The sequence below is a fragment of the Polypterus senegalus genome, chromosome 3 (genome assembly GCF_016835505.1).
Source record: "Polypterus senegalus isolate Bchr_013 chromosome 3, ASM1683550v1, whole genome shotgun sequence".
Taxonomy (NCBI): domain Eukaryota; kingdom Metazoa; phylum Chordata; class Cladistia; order Polypteriformes; family Polypteridae; genus Polypterus; species Polypterus senegalus.
Genome location: NC_053156.1, coordinates 157,972,600 through 157,991,951, shown reverse-complemented (window position 1 = coordinate 157,991,951; position 19,352 = coordinate 157,972,600). Strand labels below are relative to the sequence as shown.

The 19,352-nt window shown below is 40.1% G+C and overlaps 1 protein-coding gene across 1 annotated transcript in view; it reads left to right on the top strand.

The window, feature by feature from the left end:
- The window catches only part of hadhb (hydroxyacyl-CoA dehydrogenase trifunctional multienzyme complex subunit beta), a 55,548-nt gene that overhangs the window by 18,631 nt on the left and 17,565 nt on the right, over positions 1–19,352 (top strand). Inside the window, exons 7-10 of the mRNA XM_039748126.1 lie at positions 1,705–1,792; positions 2,030–2,217; positions 4,843–5,023; positions 15,870–15,991. Of these exons, the coding sequence (XP_039604060.1) occupies positions 1,705–1,792; positions 2,030–2,217; positions 4,843–5,023; positions 15,870–15,991 (579 nt within the window). The remainder of the gene's footprint in view (positions 1–1,704; positions 1,793–2,029; positions 2,218–4,842; positions 5,024–15,869; positions 15,992–19,352) is intronic.

Here is a 19,352-nt window from a genome sequence, read left to right as displayed (position 1 = left end):
TCTTTTACTTGTTAAAATTCTTGCTGCTGCATTCTGAATTAACTGCAGCTGATCAATATATTTTTCATTTAGTCCAGTAATGAGAAGTCAAGCAAAATGACACCTTTTTTGGCTAACTGAAAAGATTACAATATGCAAGCTTTCGAGACAGCACGGACCCCTTCTTCATTCAAGATGTGATGAGTTTGACTTCTCTTAATGCCTAACATGGTACAACACCCTAGTACTTCAGTTAGTCCTCTTAAGAATGCATTACAGTAATCTAGTCAGTTATTAAGTCTACTTAAAACGTCTGCTTAAACTCTTGTCATGCTTGGTAGCTTGACCCGCTAAACATTATTACCAGCTACTGAAACAGATTATTGTGTAGAATCCAGTGTAGTTTCTATGAAAGACCTGACCTTACAATATACAGTACTTAGCTCTGTTATGTATTAGTAATGGGGTACTCTAAGTTACACAAAGTCCACTCTACTAGACAAGAGTGAATTGTCATTTATTTAAGCAACATACATTCTACAGATCTAAAATATCGGAATAAAACAGCTGGCTAAACATTGTTGCTTATGCGTATATCTAAGAGACTAGGCCTCAACCATTTTCAGAACAGGGTAATTATTGGAGAATGTCAGAACAATCTTCAGTGACTAAAATAGCTCAATGTGTATCAGCACAAGGACATCAGAAAAGGGGTAGCAGCAGCAAGGTATAGTTATAAGTGATTATATTCAATGGTTAGTTCTTATGGGCACAGTGGTCAAAATAAGCTGGTTTTTGCAAATTTTAGTCTAGGAAACAATTAAGCAGTATAGTCAGGAGTCCTTTATTTTTATCTTGTACAGTTTAGTTATGGTGCACAAACCATTCATGTATATCAAAATGCATTTACAATGCAGCTGTACTGAGTATAAAAGTAACAAATTATTAGACATTTCAACAGATGTAATTTGATCAGATGTCTCTCATCTCTACAGAGGCATGGATACCAACTTGCTGCACAATCCTATAGGACTAAGCTTGTGTTGGTGGATATTCCTAGTTTATAGAAAGATGTCTTTCTCTTTTTTTGGGATTTTTTCAGTTATCTAGTTTGTAGGGAAGCTAGGATTACTTCATGTTAGGGTGCAGGTGCTTATAAAAATATTTAGCCTCTTATAATACTCACATGAAAATGGTTCCAACTCCATCCAGGAATAAAGGAGCTGCATTCCTTGACCCGGGAAATACTTGATATGTGTAGGGCTGGTGACTCCCCTTGACTTATCAGTTTGAATATTCCCACAGTTGGATCTCGGTCTCTCTCTCATATTTTCACTGTCTTGCCTCCTTTTATACCCTGCTTCATTGGCTCAATCGGAGAACCTTCCATCTGGATTTATGCTGTTGATCATTCTGTGTTGCGTAATTCTGGGCAAAATTGGAACTGGAATTGAGGGCAGGCTGTAGATTTGCTCAATGTTACTTAGTCATACTTTAAACTAATCAAAGCTCAAAATTTCAATATAAATTTAAATTTTTCATTCCTTCCTGTAGTTGGGTTTTATTAAACGTTATTTGGTTTTCACTGTTATTCTATGGGCTGTGCTCTATAGGTCAAGATGTCTTTTATGTGGCCATTCAAAAGTATTTAGATTTAGAGGAATGATGAAGATTAAGAGTTAAATGCAAGATCATTCACCATTAATTCTCTCATTCTTTCATCAGGCTGCATTGGGAGCAGGGTTTTCAGATAAAATTCCTGCCCACACTGTTACTATGGCATGTATTTCTTCAAATCAGGCAATGACTACAGGTGTGTACATTGTTTAGTATAAACTCATTAAAATCTTTTTTACAATTACAAGTGTTAGCAAGCTACATGTTAATTTATACATTAAAAGTTAATTTGCTTTCATAATAAAGTAGCATGGCAGCATTTGAACTGCTTTTAAAACCCATAATCTTTGCCTTTCTGTATCTACAGAACAGATTAATGAGCTTAAAAATTGAGCATTTACATATACTGTACTTACTTTTCTTTTCTGTGCAGCTTTTGGTCTGATTGCTTCTGGCCAGTGTGATGCTATAGTAGCAGGTGGTGTTGAATTCATGTCTGATGTTCCTATTCGCCACAGTCGAAAGATGAGAAAAACACTCTTATCCCTAAATAAGGCAAAAACACTGGCTCAAAGATTATCTCTTCTCGGAAAAATACGGCCAAACTTTTTTGCCCCTGAGGTATGTTAAATGTAACAAACTTTTTTCTTGTATTGTTGAATCTGTAACTGGAATTATTCATTGGCAAAGTTGTAGTTATTTTAAAAAATATTGTTACAGTAACTAAAATCTGCAATATTTATTTTTTCTTTAATAGTTACGTGTACATATTTTGTTTTTTTTAATATGAATTTACCTACAATATCTTACCCTGCTGTGCATTATTCCTTTAGCTACATACTTATTATCAAGCTATAATTGTTACTGTTTTAGTTCTGGGGGCTTATTTAAATCTGCTTTATTGGCCAATGTTCCAAGACTTCCCTTGTCTCATGTTTTTGACCTTTTGTTAGATTTAGATCTAGTTCTTGTTCTAGTTCATAAGGTTTTTCATTTACACACTTGATGGAGACCTCATTGCTAGTAAATACCGCTGCCAAACATAACAATATGTATCATTTATATATTGTACATACCACATGGGCTGGACACGACCTTAATATAGTTCAGTTATTGAAAATGCAGAATATATTAGGTAGTGTATGTAAGCACAAAACTTGCTGGTCAATATTATTCCTGTTAAAGGTGCAAGTACACCGTTCCCTTTTGCTCATATTTGAATATTCCAAATTAAACTACTCATAGGAAAAATGGCTTGAGTACAGTTGGTGCCTTAATATTATCTATAAATTGGTTGGTGTTAAGGATACTTGCACAAAAATACTGATTAATTTAAATTTGTTGCCTCAGTCATTATTTAATGGAGGATTTTAATTGTTCGTTTACATAGTTTTAAAAAGATTAAATTGTATTAGAATTATTGATTATCAAGTTTTCTAATCAATACAGTAATCCCTCCTCGATCGCGGGGGTTGCGTTCCAGAACCCCCCGCAATAGATGAAAATCTGTGAAGTAGAAACCATATGTTTGTATGGTTATTTTTACATATTTTAAGGCCTTATAAACTCTCCCACACTGTTAACATTATTAGAGCCCTCTAGACATGAAATAACACCCTTTAGTCAAAAGTTTAAACTGTGCTCCATGACAAGACAGAGATGACAGTTCTTTCTCACAATTAAAAGAATGCAAACATATCTTCCTCTTCAAAGGAATGCCGTCAGGAGCAGGGAATGTCAGAGAGAGAGAGAGAGCGAGATAAAAGCAAACAATCAAAAAATCAATACGTGCTTTTAAGTATGCCGAAGCACCGCGAGAAAGTGGCATTTTGTAGAGGAGCGTCCGTATCCTCTAGGCAAACAGCCTCTGTGCAAACAGCCCCTCTGCTCACACCCCCTCCGTCAGGCAGAGAGAGTGAGAGAGACAGAGAAAATGCAAACAATCAAGCACCGCACGGGAAGCACATCTTATATCATTGAGGAGCTTTAGTTAATATGTAATACATGCTCTGATTGGGTAGTTTCTAAGCCATCTGCCAATAGCGTCCCTTGTATGAAATCAACTGGACAAACTGAGGAAGCATGTACCATAAATTAAAAGACCCATTGTCCGCAGAAATCCGCGAACTAGAGAAAAATCTGTGATATATATTTAGATATGCTTACATTTAAAATCCGCGATAGAGTGAAGCCGCGAAAATCGAAGCGCAATATAGCGAGGGATTACTGTACTTCCATCGCCAAATGGCCGTTACATATTTTTTTTTATTGTGCTAAAAATTTCAATCACAGCAAGGTAGTGCAGTGGCTAGCACTGCAGCTTCAACGATCAATAGTCCTGAGTTTGAATCTCATACATGGTCATTGTCCTTCTGAAGTTTGCATATTCTTCCTAGGTGTGTAAGTGTTGTTTTTCCATGGTACTTTTGTTTTTTCTTATATAACCACAAAGACTTGTATGTTGGTGAATTGGTGATTCCAAAGTGGCCCTGTTCTGTGCATGTTTTTCCAAATTTTGAGACTTATCGGGCATAATTCCGCTCAACACAGAAATAAGCCTTGGGTTGTGTGCCAGTCCATCCATTTGAGAAGTTCAGCAGAAAAAGTGCCTATGAATGCATGACTTCGGGGTTCAGGCTGCCACTGTTAAAGTTAGAAGCGCTGCCTGCTTCTTTACTGCAATTCTTAGCCTTTGAAATCTACCTGTGTGCTTATTGTTTCAGATTCACTGTACAGTAGTTAGAATAGCTTAAATTCTTCTTTGTTCTGAATCTGAAATAAATTCCCCTGATTGTCAAAATCTAAAGTAAATTACATATGAATAGATTTTTCTTACAGTAACTTAAAATAAATGGTAATTCTGAAATGTTGCCATTTTTAATGCTATGTAAAAGAACAATTGAGTGACCAAATTTGCACATTCACAGTATTTGTTTTATTATAGAAAGTGTTTAGTTGTGATTTCTTAATTGCCTACCATCAAAAAATGGCATATTTTAAGTGTATTATTTGTCAATGTATTTTGTTCTGCTGCTTTAATAAAATTTTTTTATACCAGCATTTACAGTATTCTGTTGAATTGATACAAAGTGGTGTACGTGAAGTTAATACTGTGTTTACTAGTATTTTATTTGCTCATTTAAGTTTTTTTATATATATACATTTAGTATATTTTTAAACCTGAATGCAGAATAGAATTTCATTAAGGTAATTTCTATGTGAATTCATTTCCTTACCTTGTAAAAGCTCCCAGCAGTTGCTGAGTTTTCTACAAATGAGACAATGGGACATTCAGCGGATAGATTAGCTGCTGCATTTGGAGTTTCTCGCCTGGAACAAGATGAATTTGCTTTACGGTCTCACACCCTTGCTAAGAAGGCACAAGAACAAGGCTTTCTTACTGATGTCATTAGTTTCAAGGTGCCAGGTAATTATACACTCAATTAAATTATTACATTTCGTTTATTTTGATGTCTTACAGGGTTCAGGAATTTAACACCTTGTAACCGAAATTATCCATCAGATTTGCACACATGCGTTGGTAATTTTAAGAGACTTAATTACATACAAGAGAAGCCACTTAAATTCAACACTATGTACTATTTTTCTATTTACTAAACTAAAAAATGCTTTGTTAATATGTTAGAGAAGACAATATCATGGTAAAGGTTGTGTTTTCCAGAGCAAATGAGCTTTTTTGGTTTAATGTGCAGGGTGTTCAAAGCTGAACACCTACTCTTGTCTAAAGTTTTAGCTGATGTATCAGAGGTTTTTAATCCTAGAATCTTTGCCCAACTCAGTCTATGTCTTTTAAAAATTGGATTGCGCGAGTGTTGACTTTTTAATTGTGGCACCAAAACATTCAGTATGCATTTCTATATCTTAAATGGGTACATGTTAGTGATAGGGATGTTAACAGTTAACTGATGTTCAATTAACCTGGAATGAAAATTTAATGAATAAAATGAGCCGGCAGTGTGGTGTAGTAGTTAAGGCTTTGGACCTCATGCCTTGAGGTTGTGGGTTCAAATATAGCTATTGACACTGTGTGATCCTGAGGAAGTCCCTTCATCTGCCTGTGCTGCAATCGGAAACTCAATAGAAATAAAATCAGTTGTATCTCAAATGTTGTAAGTTAATTTGGATAAAGGCATCATCCAAATATAAGTAAATGTATAGTAAATGTAACATTTATACAATTAATATTGATTGTCTTTCAGATATTTAATTGCCTTGCTACATTGAAACACCTAATGCAAATGTACTCTGATACATGTTTGTTTGTTTATGAAGTACACTGTCTTTATTGATCCCTGAAAGTCTCAAAAAGCACAGCATGGAAAAGGAACCCTTTTTTGCATTTTGCAAGTGCATTCTAAATTAATTAATTCTTTGGCATGCAAGTCTATTTGTAGTGGGTACAACATATTATATTCACTTTACCTGTTTCTGCTGTCTTGCTCCCCTTAAAAATATATGCCCTGGGAATTAAGTAATTATAGGATGTCACTTTAAAGGAAGAAGGGATTCAAGCTGTTTCCTGTTTAAAATGTAGAAAAGTTATCATAACTGTGTAACAACTTTAACCACCAAACAATGCAAAAATATAGAAGCAAGCAACAAAATAAGTAATTCACACAAAATAATAATAATCATAATTATAATCTTATTTTGACAATAAATAAAATTTCAACAATAAATAGAAAAAAATAAAAGTACAAATAGAACCTTAGTGCATGCATCATGATAAAACTGTGAGAACGTTGTAATATGACTAAATAAAATTATTTTCAGCTTTAGAATAATCTCCCACAATGTCCTTCTTTTATATCCTGTCCTTTCTAATGTAATCTGCCATACATCAGTGAACTGAATTGTGATTCAGTGTACTGCGAGTATCTTATCTGCAGTTCAGCACACAAACTGATCCTTTTAGTGAACTATTTCAGTGCATTGTCCTGTGTGTCAGTTGTGTGTGGTTCATTCCTACATGAGTTGATTCTTCTGTATGGACATTGTAGTTCCAGTAAGAACAGTACGCTGCTATGCTAACAACAAGCCATGGATTACAAGTGACATCAAGGGCCTTTTGAACCAGAAGAAAACGGCTTTTAAAAGCGGTGATCAGCATGAGCTGAAACGCACGCAGAAGGAACTCCGAGTCCAGCTCAGGGCGGCGAAGGAGCAGTACAGGAGAAAGCTGGAGCAGAAGTTGCAGAATAACAGCATGAAGGAAGTGTGGGATGGGATGAAGATTATCACTGGCTGCAGCTCGAAGCGGGTTGCCACCATCGAGAGAGACGTGGAGAGAGCAAACCAAATGAACAAGTTCTTTAACAGGTTTGACCACCCTAACCCACTCTAACCTCGGAGTATTGCACCCTCCACCCAACCTTCTGCTGGTACCAGCATAGGATAGACATCCCCACCCACAATTACAACAGCAGGTGAGCAGAGAGCTGAGCAGACTTCGTGCCAGCAAAGCAGCGGGTCCTGATGGAGTATCGCCACAACTGCTAAAAGGTCTGTGTGCTGGAACTGAGGAGTCCTCTACAGCGCATCTTCAACCTGAGCCTGGAACAGGGGAGTGTCCCGAGGAAAACCTCTTCTATTACCCCAGTCTTAAAGGTATCACGTCCTAGTGAGCTGAATGACTTCCGGCCTGTCACTCTGACGTCACATGTGATGAAGACCATGGAGCGGCTGCTGCTTCAACACCTGAGGCATCAGGAGTGGGCAGGAGGAGGAGTATAGGAAGCTAATCAAGGACTTTGTTAAATGGTCATAACTGGAAGGTATTTTTCTCCATTTACTGTAATGGAGTTCAGCTCGAAAGCTGTGGGGGGGGCGGAGTTTCGTGTGACATCATCACGCCTCCCACGTAATCACGTGAACTGACTGTCAACGCACTACGTAGAAAACCAGGAGCAGCTCCAAAACGCGCTGAAGCAAACATGCATTATATAATTGAGAAGGCAGCAAAACAATAAGAAGCGAGCGAGTGAGATATACTACCATATTCATGAGTGCTGCTACTTCGGAAAGAAAGCAAGGTGTAAACCTAAATTTTAAATTTAGTTAATAGACAGGCTGCCGCTGGTGTTTCTCATGCCCACGCGTAATGCGGGATACAAGTTTAATAAGAGGACGCAGGATATAAATGAGAGTTTTGATCACTTTGTAACTAAGTTAAAATTGCAGGTGAAGGGGTGTGCTTATGCAAATTCCGAGAGACTGTGTTTTTGGGGGATTGACAGTTAACGCGGGTGGGGGAGTCACGTCATCATATCTCCTCCCATTTACCTCATTTCGCTCTGAGCTGAGCTCCGCGGTTAACGCCGTCTTCCGAAGCAACTTCATCACACTGCCACCAAATACTCACAGAAAAATCCACAAGTTAATACACACGCTGTCTCTAGAGTTTCTCCACACTCAATGTATTCCTCGCGTCCCCTTTATACCCTCTGATCTCCCATTTCAATTCAGATGCCTCCAATTTCCAGTAAGGTTCAGTTACGCGTTGACAGTAATAAGTCTCAGGGACAGACCCTACAAAACGATGCCATTGATTTCAGGCAAGATTGCTTTTCTCCTGGACAACTATACTTGCATTCTCAAAAGTGAGCTTGCGCACCTTCGTCATATTACAACCAGAGTGCAGCCAGAAACTTTTAAGTGCCGGGTCTTGGATAACATTAAATTAAGCCGTAGACATCGCAACATCACACAAGATAGCAGCTCACGAGAACTTACTGAACGCAGTACGAGTGATCACTTCCATGCATCAAACCTGGCAACATGGCTTTCCTCCTGGACAAAACTATACGTTGCATTCTCAAAAGTTATATTATATATATATATATATAGCGCTGACGTCTTAGGTTCGATTCGCAAGAGTGGGTGCAGTGAGTGTGTACTGCCTGATGAGCCCAGAATTAGGGCGAAGCATGTGCCGCGTACTGTTTGCATTATTTGATAGTAAAACTATTTTAATATATTCAATATATATATATCAGTGCTTAACGATTCATTTTACCCTCGCAACCCCTGTTTGGGGAAAAAGTATGAAAAAATATGAGGTTAACGCAGAAAACCAGATCACCAGCTTAAGCTTTCGGAATCATGGATACTTTATTCGACATCAATAATTGTTTTGGTAAAGCCATACTCGGTGTAATCCTCCTTCCATGTTATAATATTTCCGCGACTAGCCAAGATTAAATGAGCGGTAAAAAAGTAAGAGCGAAGCGAGGGTGACTCAGGCAGGCAGGCGACAGCTCAATAGCTCGAATTTGGATACAAGTAGGTTCTATTTAGTTGGCAAAAACATCTTTCGTAGGAATGGAAGTTGGATTTAGTCTTTAAATTTCTATGGTGAAGAAAAATGTATGCAATGATGATTAAATTTAACTTTCATTCCTACTAACCATATTTCTGTCGACCAAATAAAAATTACTTATATTTAAAATTTAAATAGAACTTGAACAAATACGATAGTTCATAATAACCACGCAGCACTAAGTGCACGTAAGATTAGGAGTCATCCGTTTTAGCAAGCAGCATATTGCACTGATACGAAATAGCCTGCCCATTTAATTATTTAGGAATGGATAGATAAATTAAGATTTTGTACAAATAATGTTTTAAATTTTTCTTCCTCAATGGATTCTGGCACCCCCAGCAACAGCTCCTCGCACCACAAAGGAGATATATATATATATATATATCTAATCTATAATATCTAATAATATATAATATAGATATAGATATTGATATACAAATATATAGATATAGATAGATATTGATATACATATATAGATAGATATATAAGATAGACATAGATATAGATATAGGTGTATGTAAATGTGTGTCTGGATATATGTAGATGTGTGTGTGTGTGTATGTGTGTATATATATATATATATATATATATATATATATATATATGTGTATATATATATATATATATATATATATATATATGACAGCAGCACTCATATCAGTGACAAAACAATTACATTAACAATCATCTTACGTTATTTTTAAAACGTTTCCTTTTCTTTTTCATAACTTCTTTAACACACTACTTCTCTGCTGCGAAGCGCGGGTATTCTGCTAATGATATATAAAATGTACCATGCACTGCACATGCCTTGAAAAGATTCGTTCTTTAATGTCAGTGAAATAGTATGTTCGTTCAGAGACCAAGACAAGTACAAAATAACTAGTTAATTCGTTCACTGCACATCATTACCTTACACCCAGGTGAGATGGGCATGATTCGGTTCTGAACTTGTAAGAATGCTCCATTATAGCTTCAAGGGAAAGCGCACCGATTATTCCATTTTACCTGTAATCTGGATTTAACTGTGGAATATCCATGTGGGTTGGATTATTTAGACAAACATGGGGATAAAGTTACTTATTAAAAAAGGAAAATTTATGTTGGGGTAAAAGTGTGTATATGTTTAACATATGTATTTGTTAATTATTTTAATGTTCTGTCTATAAGTTGGTGTATTTTTTTTCCCTTTCTTTTCCTTTGTTTTCCCTGCAAGAGTATAGTTCCATTATTGAGGTGCTTATTTAGTTTTATTTCAATTTTATTATTTGTTTTCTTGTTCAGTTTACCTCATTTATGATTTTTCAAGGGAAAATATGTGAATAGTTATGTTTAAAGTTTCATAATATATGCAGTGTTTGTTTCATTAGGTTAATTTTGTGTGAGTGGTTATTTTCTCTGTTTACAAAAGTCACCATCAGAAAGGGGAATTAAATTAGGGTTCTGTTCCTTTCTGAACCTATTCAAATTAAAATCTTACTAAGGGTCAGGGGTTCTTGTTTGTCATGGACCTCTCATTGTAATTAGAGGAACTTGCTACATATCTGAAATGTTAAACAGTTCATTTTGCAAGAGTTGTAACATTTACTTATATTAAAAAAGCATGAGAAACAGAATCCTTACATTTGTTTTTATGAAATACTTGAAATAAGCCACTTCAGAAGCCTACTAGTTAGTAATTAAATTTTGAAAGTTTGACTTGTCTGCAATCCAGAAGTCAATTTAAAATTCTGATCTACAATTAGAAATACTCATTTGAGCCATTGATATGCAAAAAGTTCTGCTTTCTCACCATCAAAAATAAAAACAAAAATTCAATTTAAATTATTTCTCCTTATGAAATAGGAATCTTTTGTGGAGGCTATAGTCGAAGTGAAAAATTTTGGAGTCCTTCATACTAAATTGTCTGTCTTCTGGCTGGTTAATTCAGTGTCCAGTCTGGACCTAATAATGCTTCTTTACTAACAATGAGCAAATTCCCAAAGCTGAAAATGCTGCGAGGAATGGCGGCACTTTGTATTACAGGTCACACAAAAAGTAGCCAGGCAGTGAATCGATGCCATGCATAATGATACTGCTAGAACAGATGCTGGCTCCCCAGAATCCTGCCATTTTAGGAATACAGTGCCCTCCATAATTTTGGCATAAAGATAAATTTTCCTTGATTATCTCCTCTGTTCCATCCATCCATCCATCCATTCTCTTCCGCTTATCCGAGGTCGGGTCGCGGGGGCAGCAGCTTAAGCAGAGAGGCCCAGACTTCCCTCTCCCGGCCACTTCTTCCAGCTCTTCGGAGAATCCCAAAGGCGTTCCCAGGCCAGCCGGGAGACATAGTCCCTTCAGCGTGTCCTGGGTCTTCCCCGGGGCCTCCTCCCGGTTGGACGTGCCCGGAACACCTCACCAGGGAGGCGTCCAGGAGGCATCCTGATCAGATGCCCGAGCCACCTCATCTGACTCCTCTCGATGCGGAGGAGCAGCGGCTCTACCCTGAGCCCCTCCCGGATGACTGAGCTTCTCACCCTATCTTTAAGGGAAAGCCCAGACACCCTGCGGAGGAAACTCATTTCAGCCGCTTGTATTCGCGATCTCGTTCTTTGGTCACTACCCATAGCTCATGACCATAGGTGAGGGTAGGAGCGTAGATCGACTGGTAAATTGAGAGCTTTGCCTTACGGCTCAGTTCCTTTTTCACCACGACAGACAGATGCAGAGCCCGCATCACTGCGGATGCCGCACCGATCCGCCTGTCGATCTCACACTCCATTCTTCCCTCACTCGTGAACAAGACCCCGAGATACTTGAACTCCTCCACTTGGGGCAGGATCTCTCCCCCAACCCTGAGAGGGCACTCCACCCTTTTCCGGCTGAGGACCATGCTCTCGGATTTGGAGGTGCTGATTCTCATCCCAGCCGCTTCACACTCAGCTGCGAACCGATCCAGAGAGCTGAAGATCACGGCCTGATGAAGCAAACAGGACAACATCATCTGCAAAAGCAGTGACCCAATCCTGAGTCCACCAAACGGACCCCTTCAACACCCTGGCTGCGCCTAGAAATTCTGTCCATAAAAGTTATGAACAGAATGGTGACAAAGGGCAGCCCTGGCGAGTCCAACTCTCACTGGAAACGGGCTCGACTTACTGCGGCAATGCGGACCAAGCTCTGACACGGTTGTACAGAGACCGAACAGCTCTTATCAGGGGTCCGGTACCCCATACTCCCGAGCACCCCCACAGGATTCCCGAGGGACACGGTCGAATGCCTTTTCCAAGTCCACAAAACACATGTAGACCGGTCGGGCAAACTCCCATGCACCCTCCAGGACTCTGCTAAGGGTGAAGAGCTGGTCCACTGTTCGCGACCAGGACGAAAACCACACTGTTCCTCCTGAATCCGAGGTTGACTATCCGACGGACCCTCCTCTCCAGAACCCCGAATAGACTTTTCCAGGGAGGCTGAGGAGTGTGATCCCTCTATAGTTGGAACACACCCTCCGGTCCCCTTTTAAAGAGGGGACCACCACCCCGTCTGCCAATCCAGAGGCACTGTCCCGATGTCCATGCGATGTTGCAGAGGCGTGTCAACCAAGACAGTCCTACAACATCCAGAGCCTTAAGGAACTCGGTATCTCATCCACCCGGGGCCCTGCCACCAAGGAGTTTTTGACCACCTCGGTGACTTCAGTCCCAGAGATGGGAGAGCCCACCTCAGAGTCCCCAGGCTCTGCTTCCTCGTGGAAGGCATGTTAGTGGGATTGAGGAGGTCTTGAAGTACTCCTCCCACCGACCCACGTCAGTGAGGTCAGCAGCGCACCATCCCCACCATATACGGTGTTGACACTGCACTGCTTCCCCTCCTGAGGCGCGGACGGTGGACCAGAATCTCCTCGAAGCCGTCCGAAAGTGTTCTCCATGGCCTCTCCAAACTCCTCCCATGCCCGAGTTTTGCCTCAGCAACAACGAAGCCGCGTTCGCTTGGCCTGCGGTACCTATCAGCTGCCTCCAGAGACCCACAGGACAAAAAGTCCTATAGGACTCCTTCTTCAGCTTGACGGCATCCCTCACGCCGGTGTCCACCAACGGGTTGGGGATTGCCGCCACGACAGGCACCGACCACCTTGCGGCCACAGCTCCGGTCAGCCGCCTCAACAATAGAGCGCGGAACATGGCCCATTGGACTCAATGTCCCCACCTCCCTCGGGGCGTGGTTGAAGTTCTGCGGAGGTGGGAGTTGAAGCTACTTCTGACAGGGGACTCTGCCAGCCGTTCCCAGCAGACCCTCACAACACGTTTGGGCCTACCAGGTCTGACCGGCATCTTCCCCACCATCGAAGCCAACTCACCACCAGGTGGTGATCAGTTGACAGCTCGCCCCTCTCTTCACCCGAGTGTCCAAGACATATGGCGCAAGTCCGGCGACACGACCACAAAGTCGATCATCGACCTGAGGCCTAGGGTGTCCTGGTGCCAAGTGCACATATGAACACCCTTATGCTTGAACATGGTGTTCGTTATGGACAATCCATGGCGAGCACAGAAGTCCAATAACAAAACACGCTCGGGTTCAGATCGGGGCCATTCCTCCCAATCACGCCCTTCCAGGTCTCACTGTCATTGCCCCGTGAGCATTGAAGTCTCCCAGCAAAGCGAGGGAATCCCAGAAGGTATGCCCTCTAGCAACCCCTCCAGAGACTCCAAAAGGGTGGATACTCCAAACTGCTGTTGCGCATATGCACAAACAACAGTCAGGACCCTTCCCCACCCGAATGCGGAGGGAGGCCACCCTCTCGTCCACCGTGGTAAACCCCAATGCACAGGCTCCGAGTCGGGGGGCAATAAGAATGCCCACACCTGCTCGGCCTCTCACGGGGCAACTCCAGAGTGGTAGAGAGTCCAGCCCCTCTCAAGGAGATTGGTTTCAGAGTCCAAGCTGTGCGTCAAGGTGAGTCCGACTATATCTAGCCGGAACCTATCGACCTCGCGCACTAGCTCAGGCTCCTTCCCCTTCAGAGAGGTGACATTCCCGTCCCAAGAGCCAGTTTCTGTAGCCGAGGATTAGACCGCCAAGGTCCCCGCCTTCGGCCACCACCCAACTCACACTGCACCCAACCTCCTTGGCCCCTCCCATAGGTGGTGAGCCCATGGGGAGGAGGACCCACGTTACCTCTTGGGCTGTGCCCGGCAGCCCCATGGGTGCAGGCCCGGCCACCAGGCGCTCGCCATCGAGCCCCACCTCCAGGCCTGGCTCCAGAGGGGGGCCCCGGTGACCCGCGTACGGGCAAGGGAAAACGTCGTCCAAGTTTTTATTCTTCATTGGAGGTTTATTGAACCGCTCTTTGTCTCATTCCTCAACTAGGACCAGTTTGCCTTGGGTGGCCCTACCAGGGGCATAAAGCCCCCGACAACATAGGTCCTAGGATCATTGGGACACGCAAACCCCTCCACCACGATAAGGTGACGGTTCAAGGAGGAGCCTCTGTTCCACAATTTAAAATTACAAATCAAACAATTCAGACATGATTAAAATGCAGACTTCAATTTAAGGGTATTGGCCTACATTTTGATTACACAATACACCTTTTTATACCTGGGCCCCTCATTTCAGTGTACAATAATGCTTGTGACATCAGTGGTAGGTGTATTAAAGCAGTCATATTTAGTACTTTGATGCATATTGTTAGGAAATACAAGAGCTCAGGAAGTTGTTCTTTGTGCATGATGCCCTAGAACATGCTACATTTTGGTCCATCATGTGATATGACTTTTTATTTTCATTTTTTAGATTGCCTTCTATTAATAGGAAGGATCACATTCTCTTTTGTAGTATGTTCTTAAAGTAATGCCATACTGAAAATGATTTGACCCATCCAAGCCCACAGTAAATATAATAAGATAAAGTTCAACACTAAAGGTGATACATTTGGCTAGTCGTGAACTGGGCCATTCGTTGCACAGCATTATGATTTTTTATCTAGGGGAAACAAAATTACAAAAGAAAACCCTTGGACATTGATTCGATAGGAACAGCCTACTCGGAATCACTGTCCCATTCGTAATTATGTGGTGGTGTAGGAGCATTTCTGCTTCTGTCCGTTCACAGTCCGTCTGTTTTCACGGCCTTATCGTTTCCTCTCATGATGTCTTCTCAACCTTTCTCCAATCTCGCAGGTTGCTTTGTGGCAATCCAAAAAGTAAGGCAATATACAGTCAGCAATGGTTATAAAAGGGGAACACATAGGTATCCAGGCTCTTTAAAGCATAAATAAGGATCACTTCACTGACATGTGAGCAAGGCACGATACAACTGTGAGACGCGCAGCACTCGCTGGCTACAACGTAACAATAATAATTTCCGGAACATGCTGTTATGTTGTCTTTCTTTCATACATATGTTACGTAGGCACGTACCTTTTATCTTCGGCAATCTCATTCTCTAACCAGGCCTCAGGAGCTAACCAGCGTAAAACTGTCCACCACCACTTTCATTATTCCGGCACATTGTTGACATCCGTGAGTAACAACAACGTACTAAACTGGAAGGTGGTCTATGCATGCGTGGAATATGCGGACAAACAAAGATCAAGATCTAAATGAAGATCTCTTTAGTTAATTTAAAGCACAACAATTTGTTTAGTTTGAATGTCTGTGTTTTGAGGTGTGACTACCGTATTACAGTCTTCAGTAGTATAAGCCTGGAGGAGATTCTTAATGCAATGGCTATGTTTTACCTGCCATCTAGTGCTTTTACTTCTAATTCATTCGTGGACAAACAAAGATCAAGATCCAAATGAAGATTATATATAGAGATTGTTGAAATGTGCTTAAATAAATTAAGTAATGTCTGTACTTAGACTTGTTGCAGATCTAGACTGTAATATATACTGTAAATGCTTTAAAGTAGTATTCAATTTTTGTGTTTCATAAATGTTTAGGAAGAAACACAGTCACCAAGGATAATGGCATTAGACCAAGCTCAGTGGAACAGATGGGAAAACTGAAGCCTGCTTTTATCAAACCGCATGGAACAGTTACTGCAGCAAATTCTTCTTTTTTGGTAAGTGAAAGAAAAGTTGCTAAACATAGATGCACATTACTGATATGGTGCATTGTTGTGCAGTATTACTATCAAAATTGACTGGATACTGAGGATAAAATTGTATCATTATTATGGTAGTGAATGTCTCATGCTGCTGGATCATGTAAAAGCTAAATGCATTGTTCTTTCATTTTTTTTTTATTTAAATAAAAATGAATTATCTATATTTTAATGCTGGAATGTCTTAATAGTTTAACTGCCACAGCATAAGTTCGCACACATTCTAATTTATTATTACCATACTCATTTTAAAGACTTATTCTTTATTGGGGGAAAGCATACATTTCGTGTTTTGTTCATAAGGAAAGATCAGTTTTGTGTAATAGGATGGATTATCTTCTAGGTTGCCAAACCTCAAAAAGTTTGTTACCTTCTTTAACATCCATAAATATTGTCCTGGTGTAAAAGGGTCATGCATTCATGCTAAGACTGGGTTGGCATGGGGCATCAAACTGTATAGTCAACCTTGCTTTTCATTACACACACGTACACACTTTGGTTCACACTGGATTGCATTGGCTTGCCCATGTGTTACTTGCTTTAAACAAAATATAGAAGTCTTAGTATTACACATAGTAAGTAAAAATGTTAGGTTTGAATACACAATGGCCGGTCGGAAAATCGAGAGTACACCTTATGGGAAGGATTTAGGAGTCATAGTGGACTCTTAAGCTATCAACTTCCCGACAGTGTTCAGAAGCCATTAAGAAGACTAACAGAATGTTAGAATATATAGCATGATGTGTGGAGTACAAGCCCAAGGAGGCTATGCTCAACCTTTATAATGCACTAGTGAGGTCTCATCTTGAGTACTGTGTGCAGTTTTGGTCTCCAGGCTACAAAAAGGACATAACAGCGCTAGTAAAGGTCCAGAGAAGGTGATTCCAGGGCTACAGGGTTTGAATTATGAGGAAAGATTAAAAGAGCTGAGCCTTTACAGTTTAAGCAAAAGAAGATTAAGAGGTGACATGATTGAAGTGTTTAAAATTATGAAGGAAATTAGTACAGTGGATCGAGACTTGTATTTTAAAATGAGTTCATCAAGAACACGGGGACACAGTTGGAAACTTGTTAAGGGTAAATTTCGCACAAACATTAGGAAGTTTTTCTTTACACAAAAGAACGATAGACACTTGGAATAAGCTACCAAGAAGTGTGGTAGACAGTAAGACGTTAGGGACTTTCAAAACTTGACTTATGATGTGAAGTCACCCTTCAATGTTACAGATGATGACGTGCTATAGTCTCAATGGAAACATTAATTAATCTTGCTGTTGGCGTTGGCTGATGTTCACATGGGTCTATAATTGTTTTAAGGAGGAATGTGCAGTTTAATACTTGGGTTATATTTAAACATTAATCAATGGAAATTCAATGTAACAAAACAAAAATAAAGAGTTTGCCCAATATGTTGCAAACTAATTTTCCCACTGCACTTCATGGTGAGACATGTTTATTCTACTGACAAATATTGTAGAAAATACTTTGCAATATAAAATGTACTATAAATAGTACTTATTGTGTTTACATTGATAAAACCTTTTTATAGGCCATGTGTAGTTCACACTTGGTAAATGTATAAAAATATTTAAACTGGTGCTTCACTGCCAGTAATGTTAGAATGCATATTTTTAGGGTTATCAAAGTAAAAACATTTTAATGCATGCAATTAATTTCAAAGGTATAATGGGTCGTTTTCCTTAATTGCATTTAGCTTGTGTAGTTCAACACCCCTCGCTATCTAAGCCTATGGCTTTTAAACTGGGGGCAAAAACACAGGCAAGGTTAACATTATTAGAAAAGAAAAACAAAAGTTCTAATTTAAAGATTGCCTTTACATTGACTTGTTTTTAAATTAACATGTAGGTAATTGAAAAAGCTCTTTATTTATTATAGTAAAGTAATTGTACAGGTGCCGGTCATAAAATTAGAATATCATGACAAAGTTGATTTATTTCAGTAATTCCATTCAAAAGGTGAAACTTGTATATTAGATTCATTCATTACACACTGACTGATGTATTTCAAATGTTTATTTCTTTTAAATTTGATGATTATAACTGACAACTAATGAAAATCCCAAATTCAGTATCTCGGAAAATTAGAATATTGTGAAAAGGTTCAATATTGAAGATACCTGGTGCCACACTCTAATCAGCTAATTAACTCAAAACACCTGCAAAAGCCTTTAAATGGTCTCTCAGTCTAGTTCTGTAGGCTACACAATCATGGGGAAGACTGTTGTCCAAAAGACGACCATTGACACGTTGCACAAGGAGGGCAAGACACAAAAGATCATTGCTAAAGAGGCTGGCTGTTCACAGAGCTCTGTGTCCAAGCACATTAATAGAGGCGAAGGGAAGGACAAGATGTGGTAGAAAAAAGTGTACAAGCAATAGGGATAACCGCAACCTGGAGAGGATTGTGAAACAATACCCATTCAAAACTGTGGGGGAGATTCACAAAGAGTGGACTGCAGCTGGAGTCGGTGCTTCAAGAACCACCACGCACAGATGTATTCAAGAAATGGGTTTCAGCTGTCGCATTCCTTGTGTCAAGCCACTCTTGAACAAGAGACAGCATCAGAAGCGTCTCGCCTGGGCTAAAAACAAAACTGCTGCTGAGTGGTCCAAAGTTATGTTCTCTGATGGAAGTAAATTTTGCATTTCCTTTGGAAATCAAGGTCCCAGAATCTGGAGGAAGAGAGGAGGGGCACGGAATCCACGTTGCTTGAGGTCCAGTGTAAAGTTTCCACAGTCAATGATGGTTTGGGGTGCCATGTCATCTGCTGGTGTTGGTCCATTGTGTTTTCTGAAGTCCAAGGACAACAAGCCGTCTACCAGGAAGTTTTAGAGCACTTCATGCTTCCTGCTGCTGACAAACTTTATGGAGATGCAGATTTAATTTTTCAACAGGACCTGGCACCTGTACAAAGTGCCAAAGCTACCAGTACCTGGTTTAACACTAGAATTACCAGAGCCTACGAAAAAACTCGTAAATCCGTCCCACCTTAAATCGCTTCTTAAAATCGTTCACAGCTCTCCACCAGCGTCTTTTGTCATCTAAATGTGCTGATAAAAATCAGGCTGCAAGCAGCCGGCTATTCCATCCCCCCACCGACTTAGAACGTGCACAAACTTCTCCCAGCTCATGCCTTGATTGATTATCCGGGAGTAAAATGGAGTTATAGATTGGAAATAATAGATCGCTTTTTGGAACACACGCATTTCATGTCTGTGCTGTTTCTACAGTAATCTATGTAAACACATTGTTAAAACAGAAACGTTTTTTATATTCTACTAGTAGATGACAAAATGTA